This window comes from Salvelinus sp. IW2-2015, linkage group LG20 (assembly GCF_002910315.2).
Source record: "Salvelinus sp. IW2-2015 linkage group LG20, ASM291031v2, whole genome shotgun sequence".
In the NCBI taxonomy this organism is placed as follows: domain Eukaryota; kingdom Metazoa; phylum Chordata; class Actinopteri; order Salmoniformes; family Salmonidae; genus Salvelinus; species Salvelinus sp. IW2-2015.
Window position 1 is genome coordinate 6,260,263 of NC_036860.1, and position 10,559 is coordinate 6,270,821.

At 46.1% G+C, this 10,559-nt stretch overlaps 1 protein-coding gene across 2 annotated transcripts in view; it reads left to right on the forward strand.

The window, feature by feature from the left end:
- Positions 1 to 34: 34 nt before the first annotated feature.
- Positions 35 to 10,559, forward strand: part of LOC111980365 (G patch domain containing 8) — an 18,981-nt gene continuing 8,456 nt past the window's right edge. The window contains exons 1-3 of one of the 2 annotated variants that reach the window (XM_024011086.3): positions 35 to 4,296; positions 7,569 to 7,636; positions 7,790 to 7,876. In XM_024011086.3, coding sequence (XP_023866854.1) covers positions 7,610 to 7,636; positions 7,790 to 7,876 — 114 coding nt within the window. In that variant the 5' untranslated portion in view covers positions 35 to 4,296; positions 7,569 to 7,609. Of the gene's footprint in view, positions 7,637 to 7,789; positions 7,877 to 10,559 lie in introns of both variants that reach the window. The other variant, XM_024011085.2, reaches the window with a different exon arrangement.

The following is a 10,559-nucleotide window of genomic DNA, read 5'->3' on the forward strand; positions in this document are numbered from 1 at the left end:
GGGGGGGGGGGGGGGGGGGGGGGGCTGGCTGGCTGGAGAGAGCTGTGTTTGTGTGGGCTGGGCTTAGGCCACCTCAGCCTCTTTAGTTCATCTCAGCTCACAGCCTCATTTGCTTGGTCCTGGTGGTGCAGCGCCCTGGCTTCTCTCCACTCAACTCCTGCCTGCTATGCTACATTCTCTTCCCTTGCTCACTCACTCTGCCCCTCCCCTCTCTCTCTCATACTCGCACCCGTCCTCTTTCTCTCCCTCTCTCCATCTCACTTCTCCCCAGCTCTCCCTCTCCTTCCCCTCTCTCTGTAGAGGGTAATGAGTAGCAAGTCTCTACGCTGACCTTTTTTACAAGGAGCACGTGTGCGCCTAAGTTGTAAAATGTAGGCGCACGCGAATACATTTTGGAGCACAATGCAAAATATTTTTGGTTATTAAGTTGGAATCTTACATTTTTCTAGACGCACTGGTGCTTCGAAATAAAAGTCACACAACAACATTTTTAGGTGCCTATGCGAGTAAAATGGTCGCACTGTAGAGCCCTGTGTAGTGTTTTCCTTCAGCTTTGAATGATGTCATAGTTGGCAGGCTGGTTGGTCCATGTAGTCTATTGAGAATTGGTTTAGAGTGAGTGTGTCTACTTCATGGGGCTGAGTCCAGGATCCTTAACCTCTTCATCCAACCCCTTTCACTTTCCTTTGTTTCCGCCCAGAGCTAGCTACACAACCCAGACCTGTCTTTCACCCAGCCTTTTCTCATCCTTCCATCGTTCCTCTCTTTCACCCCCGTTCCCTTAGTCACACCAGCCTTTCCCTACCCACCCAGCAGGAAGCATCTGGGCTGCATTACAACATGCTAATGGGAAACATCCCAGTCTGCTCATTCTCTATCTCCTAACACACTGTCTTGTTTTCAACCAGGACACATTGCCTGGATGCCTTCTCCCTCTCAAAACCGTACACTACTGGGGACTTGTCCCTTTGTTCAGTCTGACACCCTGAGCAGGTGATTGTAACAATGTGTCGAATGCTACATTTGCATCTTAACATCTTACTAAGTGGATAAATAGGCCCGTGTTAGAGAACCTTGTTTTTATACTTGCTTTTAGAGGAGGATGCCGTTACAATGCTGCGTATGCAGCTGTAGACTGCCAGCCTCCCTGCAGTAGTAGCCTCAGGTGCCACATGAGGATCTGCACTGAGTTAAGACCTGCGTCAGTCAGGTCAGCTGGCTATTTGTTTTAAGGGAGGCGAGTAATGTACGTAGCGCAGGGCACACTGCATTCTTTTAGTGTCTGCTTTTCTGTCTGTAGTGTTTAGCCATGGCTCATCTAGCTGGGGATCTGTCCCACCCTCCCATTTGGCAGCACTGTGCTAAACACAACAGTCACACAGAGGAATGCCGCACAGACACACACACACACAGCAGCCACGGCAAATGTAACACCAACAACGCTCTCGTATGCTAAGGAGCTTTTTGAAGACGTTGCTACACTTGTGTCAACGACTCGTCATCTTTGGCCTTGAAGAGGACATAGCCGGTGCGTGGCGTCTTGCTTGCTGAGGGTCTCGACGCTGAGGAATGGTGGATTGAGGCTCATGCCAGGGGCTGGTTGTAAGGAGGTTGGCAGGGGTTCCTGGTATTGCTGCTCTCTCTCCTCTCCTCTGCTCATGGACATGTAGGGCTTTCAATCCACTTCTCTGTTACCAGTTACCAGCCAGAGGCCCTACAGTTCACACTGCCTCTGTCACAGGACACTGCCTCCTACAGGACACATTGGGAACTACCTGTCTGAGTGTGTGAAAGCACTGCGGCAACCCATGACTCTGATGCATTGATAACAGGATTGAAACAGACAGACAGTACAGGGTGTTTTGTTTTTAAATATGCATTTTAAAAATGGACCTGCTGTCTGATTGTCAGTAATCTAGCGAATAAAGGGGGTTGTATTTGTGTGTTTGATGTGATAATCTGTAAACGTTTCCGGCTTATGTACTAAGCGGCAGGTAGCCATTTGGTTAAGAGCGTTAGGCCAGTAACTGAAAGGTTTCTGTTTCGAATCCCTGAGCCGACTATCCGTGCCCTTGAGCAAGGCAGTTAACCCGAATTGCTCCTGTAATTTGCTCTGGATAAGAGCGTCTGCTAAATGACTCTAATGTAAAATATTTAAATTGGTTGAGTGTAGCTCTTGTGTTGCTGTTTGCATGGTGTCAGTACAGTGTGGTTATGTAAGCAGTGGCCTCTGCTCTGTGGGTAGATGAGTCTGTTTGTGGCGCCAGCCTGCCTGCATGTCCAATTGTTGTCTATATGAATGGTCCTGTGTCAACCCGACAAATATGGTCATCTACTTTGCTCCGGAGTGGACTTATAACACAATCACCGTATCACGCCATCACATCACTATAGAATGAATCTGTGGGATCATATTCTAATGATAATAATACAGGATTGTACTCGTTCTCTCCCCTCCTGTCAGAACAGAAGCTTGTTTGACTTGATAGCAATGTGTCCCCTGTGCTTTGAGTTTTCACTGTATTCACTCTGTTCTTATTTCTTCTTTTGTTCTTTTTGCCCCTTTTTTAGGTAAGGTTTGTTGGATTCCCTCTGTATGTCTGTGTGTGTATAAGTGTGTGTGTGTGTGTGTGTGTTTCTCCCACTCTCTACAATTGACCTCAATGTAACACCCCCCTTTACAACGTAGGCTAATACTGGCCTCTCTCGGCTTCCTCCTCTTGGCTTTATAAAACCACTAAACTATTATTTCACTTTTCACAATCTGCTCACAAGTACCTACAGTGCTTTGATTCCAAGTACGAAAACCCCGACCAAAATCCAATTAAAATCAAGGTAGATCCTAGTAACCAAAGATTGCATCACATCCTGTAGAATCACCAGCTCCAAGTCTCTTTAGATTTGTGTTTTTCCCTTTGAGTGTCTGTGGCTGCCATGGTTGGGGGTTCTGATTGGCTGTGACCACGACTCAGTCTTTTGAATGGCTTGCAGAGTAGCCCTCTTTTCCCCCATCTGCCTGTATTTACCTTCAAACCTGTGGAGTGAGTGTGTACTGTATGTATGTGTGCAGTAGTCATGTCGGACTGAGACGTGTGTATTTGTGTGTGTCAGTCACTGACGGGTGCCCTAGGGAAAACTTACAGGGAAAACCTCACTCCCCACTCCTGCACCCAAAATGTGTCTGCCCCTCCCTCCCATGTCCACCAATGTCACACACACCCATCATCCCTCTCCCTTTGGCCTTCCCCCCGCACAGCATGCCTGTCCCAGAGGTTCAACCCTGCCTGCCTCGACTGTGTCAGTCATCTGGGGATTTAAGCAGTGCTCGGTATAGGCAACCTGCTACACTCAAAGGACCCTTCACATGGAGTACTTAAAATTAAATTTTAAATAGTCATTTGACTGTTATTTTCCTGTTGTTGCACACTTAGTGCTAGACCAAGTCTCCTAAGCACTGCTCAAAGCCCTGTGGCCCCCTTTTTCAGGTACCTTTCTGTTCACCATCCTGGGGGTAAGCATGTCCTAAACTGAGCTTGCTGACAGTGGGACAGTGAGGGGATTTGGGGGAATCTAGGCTAACCAGGCTGACAAGACAAACATCTGTCTGTGAGGCTGACAGAGGGGAGAAATGGTGGCTGTGTGTCGAGTGGTGTTCTGTTGTCAGGGGCAGCTGATTGGTTGCATGCTCGTATCAAATGAGGCATGGTCATTCCTCTTTACTGTAGCAGATGCGATAGATGTTTTAACACACTACATTTAAAGCATGATCTGTAGGACAGCCGGACAGGGAACCTCGCCCTGTTCTCCTGTTCCAAGTGGATCTGTCCTCAAATTCAGCTGTTTAAACAATCATCCCCTACCCTGCAGAACAGAGTCCAACTCAACTCCCCCAGGGCTCTTATCTGATGGGGATGTTATTGAAGCCAGCTGCTGGCTCTAGCTCTCAATCTTTGGGGTAGGGTGAAGGAAAAGTGAGGGGTCTTGTTGGTTACTTACCACAGATATAGGCGTACAGGAGAGAGGAACAGGGGTCCAGGCACCCATGGGATATTGGGGTAGTAAGAGCCAGGACTGGGACGGTGGGTGAGAGAGTGTGGTGGTGAGGAGATCCCTGTAAGCACCCAGAGGGCCAAGAGTGAAGAGAGGAGAGGAGGGCTTTAACCCCCCCCCCCAAACTCCCATCCCCACCACATCCGCCCTTTTCTATGTGCCTCGAATCTTCCTGCTTAACCAATTGGTGTTTCTTTTTTACAGCGATTTGATCCTGCCCATGTTGTGCTGATGGTAAACTTAGTGGTAAATGTTATTTTTCCCCCGATTGAATTGTTTTTATTTTGTTTCGTTTTTTTCCCTCCCATTTCTTTCATTTGTTGTTTTCCCGTCATCAGAGCACCAATGCTATATAGGCTTTCAATTCTCTCTCAGTATTAGTACTCATTCTGCTGCTTGTATATTATCATATATACATCTACATTACTCTTACAAACATTCTCATTTTGTTTTCAGTTTTTTACATTTTTTGTACCTTGTGATTCACACTGTGATTTAGATGCACACTTTTTTTGTCCGGTCCCTTTGTTTTCCACTGGAATGGGTAATGCTGAAGGTATTGTCACTGTGTTTTTAAAGATGGTTATAGTTGGGGACATCTTCTGTAATTGTAAAAAAAAAAATCGTATTTCATGAAGATTAGGTGCCTGGATTGTGACTCCTCCCCTGTGTTCTCAGTGAACTTGTCCATTGGTGGAGAGCTTTACTGCAGTGGTCTGTCTGTCTGTGGGCTGGTCTCAAGCAGTCCCCCTTGTGGTTGGACTGCTCAATATTCACTCTAATAGTCTAGGTCCATCAAACTCAACTCTGGACCTCGACGCTAGTTCCACTGTGTTTTCATTGTTCCCCTCTAATTAGGGACTGATTTAGACCTGGGTGCAATTAATTATCAGGTAGAACAGAAAACCAGCTCCGGATCACCAAGGGTGAAAGGCGCTGCATTGTCATTTGGACGTCTGCATTGACTGTGCAGCATTTATGGTGATACGGCCTCTGCGGAAGTCAGGGCATTGATACTTATTGCTCTTCAGGGAGCAGCGCAGAGCTGTTGTCAAGGAAGTGAGTTTGTATTTTGTACAGGACCTCCCATCTACTGTCAACCAATCATGTCAATGCGGAGCTATACGGAGCCCTCCACATTGTTACAAAATTTGAGGGGCGCACGGCGATGCGGTACGGAGCTCAATTTGGCAATTGCGTCACACACCGCCATACGGTGCCGCGACCACATTTTCAGATCATAAATTGACTGAAAGAGTTAGTATGAGACCATGTGCCTTAATGTGTCCAACCGGCAGACAGACACTGTAGTGGGGTTTGGAGTCCAGACAGGCCCTTATTTGATCCACATGCGGCTATAATTTAAGAATTAGGATTATACCATTGGGCTGTGACCATAACAATGATACAAGAACAATTCAGAGAACAGACAGATGTTAACAGAGAGGATTCAAATTGTTTTTTTTGTTTTTTTTGCCCCATGGGCTAGGAATTAATTAGTCTCACATCTGTATTCTGGCACTAATGAATACATTAGGTATGTAAGCCTATGCTGCTGCCCTGTTATGCCAATGCTGATTATCACGCTGGCTTCCATTGCAATAGATGACTGTAGTCAGTCGGCACGTAAGACCTTAGTCACTGTATTATCACTAGCCCCTTTTAATATGTCTGGTTTTATGCGTTCAGACCGCTAATGTCGTTACAGCCCTACATTATTAGTTATCACATGATTTAAGATGCAAACCAAACCTACACTTAGTTTCAGAATGAGAGACTACAGTCTATCCTCCTCACTAGTGAGGTAGGGGGGCACGTGGATTAGAATTAAGCAATAAGGCACGAGGGGGTGTGGTATATGGCAAAAATACCACGGCTAAGGGCTGTTCTTACTTACGACGCAACACAGATTTCCTAGATACAGCTGTTAGCCGTGGTATATTAGCCATATACCACAAACCCCCAAGGTGCCTTATTGCTATTATAAACTGGTTACCAATGTAATTAGAACGGTAAAAATAAACATTTTGTCATACCTGTGGTATAAGGTCTGATAACCACGGCTTTCAGCCAATCAGCATTCAGGGCTCGAACCACCCAGTTTATAATAGCTAATAGGTTGTGCTATGTGGAAATAATAGTTAGTCATTATTTGTTTCCGATTGTGGATTTGTTAATTCCTAGCCCTGTTAACTAAAGACAAGCATCTTTAAAATATTCATAATCGCTCTTGCCCAAGGGTATAAACTGAGTCTAAAATCGATCAAGAGGATAATACCGTAATCTTGAGTAAGGAGAGAGAGAAAAAAAACTGAAACCAAACTGAAGTGCTGATTGGACTCTGATTTACTATGTACCTGGCTGCCAACCAACAGCCACTGCTGCAGCAGACTAGTCCAAATTCTGTTTTGTGCCTTTTTGTTTTGAGAACCCCTGTCTGTCCAACCCCACCCCATACCCTATTTTCTCAGGTAAGTATCCCCTCCCCTGCAATGTCACCATGGCGATTCCTGGCCTGTGACGTCACTCCGCTGTAGTTCAGTGCTTGTCCTTTATTTACTCCCTCTCTCTCTCTCTGCTTCGTTTGGCTGATTATGAGTGGATTAAGCAATTACGTGTCAAATCTCCAACATAGTTTTGATCTTTTTCTGTTTCATTCTGTTTTCTGGTTGTTTTTGGTTGGTTCATTTATTTTTCTGAAGTTAATTTCCTTCTGATCTAGCTCTTTTCACAGCTTACGTAACATGGCTTAAGTAGACTGAGGGAAAGGGGGGGAGAGTCTGTTAGGCCAGGGCCATGATGAGAGGCCTGGGGTAGAGGGGGACCAGAGGCTGGGTCTCCTATGGGACAGTACAGGGGGTTGTGGGGTCAGTCACTGGGCAGTTCAGAGCCGGGTGATGGGGAGGCTGTACTATGTTGTCGCAGTGGTGTTCTGCTCAGTAATCTGAAGCAGCTGCGTCAGCCAGCCCCTCTGGCAGTATTGTCCTTGGTAAACTTGGCGTTCTTGTTGAACAGGACTGCGGTACTGGAGGAGGGAGGGGAGAGAGAGGCTACGCTCAGCACTTTGAGACTGGAGGGAGACACGGAGATACTGCGACAGATACAGGCTTAAACCCTGTCCTTGCCACTCCATTTTTCTCCAGTATACTTTATCCCTCCGTTTCCTTGTCCTCTCCCCCTCCCTTATCCAAATGGACGTCTCTGAACTGCTCATATGGCCTCTGCTGGTTACGTCTCAGAACTAGGATCAGTGCAGCAATTTGGATGCATCTTTCTAGAAAAGAGAACCCAGCTGAGAAGTAGTCGGGGTACTTAAGCTGTGCTGTGCCTGGTGGCTATGGTAAGCTGTGAGAATGGCTGGTTTTTGGTTCACTGTAGCTTTTCTGGTCTCTTTGCACTTCAAGGCAATATTCTCTAACCCCAGCACCCTGTGCTCTAAAAGCAGGCTGTCCCTGAGCTGTCCCCCCGTCCCAGTGTCAGAGCCTCACCTACCCCTCTCTCTGTCTCTCTCCCCCCAGGACGCACCGACCCTGTGCCCATCATCCTCAAATATGATGTCATGGGGATGGGCCGTATGGAGATGGAGGTAAAACGCTGTCAGTGGCTCGCGAAATATCGATATTCTACATTTTGTATCCTACGACATGCACTGTGTAAAATGGGTCTGTGTATTTGCGAGTGCTGTTTTAGTTTGTTCATAGCGAGTTTGTTAACTTACATATACCGTGTGTGTGTGTAGTTGGACGTTGCCGAAGATGCTACAGAGAAGAGGAAAGTGCTGGAGGTGGAGAAGGAAGTCACAGAGGAATTACAGCAGAAATACAAGGTAAGAAAGACTCTTCTTACTAGCTAACGCAATCCAGCCATACATACGCCTCTCTTCTCAAGGTCCTCGTTTCAACAATCTCTCACTAGCATTTGTTCACTCGCTTCAAGGTGACCCCGTTTCCTGCATTTGCATACCTTCTTGCTTTTCTCCTGTGCCAGTGACTCATAGCCCTGTCTTGTTAAGATTCTGCTACCGTTCTGTGTGTCGGTGCAATAAAATTGGCCTTGGAGAATCATAGAGCTTCTCCTGTTCCTCATCTCCCACTCCCTTGCGCTTCTTTCTAGTGGAGAAAAGTGGATCACTTTATGTGAGGAGTTGCTGTCTGTGCTGGTGTGAGATTCTTAATATATGAGACAAACACAGACAGACAGACGGATGCTCAGTCAATGGAGCTACTGGAACGCTCATACTGTCATGAATGTGCCAAATAATTTATTTTAGCCAGTATACCGGTATATCTGCAGAAATTACATATGCAGTGCATTTGGAAAGTATTCAGACCTCTTGGCTTTTTCCTAATTTTGTTACTTTTTACAGCCTTATTCTAAAATATATATATATTTTTAAATGTCCCTCACCAATCTACACACAATACCCCCTAACGACAAGCAAAAACAGGTTTTTAGAAATGTTTGCAAATTCAGGAAAAAATGTAAAACTGATATCACATTTATTTCAAACCCTTTACTCAGTACTATTGTTGAAGCACCTTTGGCAGCGATTACAGCCTCGAGTGTTCTTGGGTATGACGCTACAAGCTTGGCACACGTGTATTTGGGGAGTTTCTCCCATGCTTCTCTGCAGATCCTCTCAAGCTCTGTCAGGTTGAATGGGGAGCGTTGCTCCACAGCTATTTTCAGGTCTCTCCAGAGATGCTCTGGCTGGGCCACTCAAGGACAACCTGACAGACTTGTCCCGAAGCCACTCCTGCATTGTCTTGGTTGTGTGTTTCGGGTCACTGTCCTGTTGGAAGGTGAACATTTGCATCAGTCTGAGGTCCTGAGTGCTCTGGAGCAGGTCTCCAGAAACTTTGTTCTGCACTTTATTCATCTTTCCCTCGATCCCTCCTGCTGCTGTAAAACGGCCCCACAGATTGATGCTGCCAGGTTTCCTCCAGATGTGACAATTGGCTATCAGGCCAGAAGTTCAATCTTGGTTTCATCAGGCCAGAGAATCTTGTACAACTAAACGCATTCAACTGAAATGTGTCTTCCACATTTAACCCAACCCCTCTGAATCAGAGAGGTGCGGAGGCCATAATCAACATCCACGTCTTCGGCGCCCGGGGAACAGTGGGTTAACTGGGGCAGAACGTGGTCAGGGGCAGAACGACAGATTTTTACATTGTCAGCTTGGGGATTCAATCCAGCAACCTTTCGGTTACTGGCCCAACACTCTAACCACTAGCCTACCTGCGGTCCCTTCAATATATTGACTCTAGGAAGAGTCTTGGTGGTTTCAAACTTCTTCCATTTAAGAATGATGGAGGTCACTGTTTTTCTAAGGGACCGTCAATGCTGCATACATTTTTTGGTACCCTTCCCCAGATCTGTGCCTCGACACAATCCTGTCTCGGAGCTCTAAATCAAATCAAATTTTATTTGTCACATACACAGGGTTAGCAGATGTTAATGCGAGTGTAGCGAAATGCTTGTGCTTCTAGTTCCGACAATGCAGTAATAACCAACGCAACGAGTAATCTAACCTAACAATTCACAACAACTACCTTATACACACAAGTGTAAGGGATAAAGAATATGTGTACATAAAGATATATGAATGAGTGATGGTACGAAACGGCATAGGCAAGATGCAGTAGATGGTATAGAGTACAGTATATACATATGAGATGAGTAATGTAGGGTATATAAACATAAAGTGGCATAGTTTAAAGTGGCTAGTGATACATGTTTACAATAAGATGGCAAGATGCAGTAGATGATATAGAGTACAGTATATACATATGAGATGAGTAATGTAGGGTATGTAAACATTATATTGGGTGGCAATTGTTTTAAAAGTGGCTAGTGATAAATCTTTACATACATTTCCATCAATTCCCATTATTAAAGTGGCTGGAGTTGAGTCAGTATGTTGGCAGCAGCCACTAAATGTTAGTGGTGTCTGTTTAACAGTGTGATGGCCTTGAGATAGAAGCTGTTTTTCAGTCTCTCGGTCCCCTGCTTTGATGCACCTGTACTGACCTCGCGCTTCTGGATGATAGCGGGGTGAACAGCAGTGGCTCGGTGGTTGTTGTTCCTTGATGATCTTTATGGCCTTCCTGTGACATCGGGTGGTGTAGTGTCCTGGGGGCAGGTAGTTTGGCCCCGGATGATGCGTTGTGCAGACCTCACTACCCTCTGGAGAGCCTTACGGTTGGGCGGAGCAGTTGCCGTACCAGGCGGTGATACAGCCGACAGGATGCTCTCGATGTGCATCTGTAAAAAGTATGTGAATGACAAGCCGAATTTTCTTCAGCCTCCCTGAGTGCTGCTGCGCCTTCTTCACAACGCTGTCTGTGTGGGTGGACCAATTCAGTTTGTCTGTGATGTGTACGCCGAGGAACTTAAAACTTACTACCCTCTCCACTACTGTCCCGTCGATGTGGATAGGGGGGTGCTCTCTCTGCTGTTTCTGAAGTCCACATCATCTTTTGTTGTGTTGACGTTGAGTGTGAGTT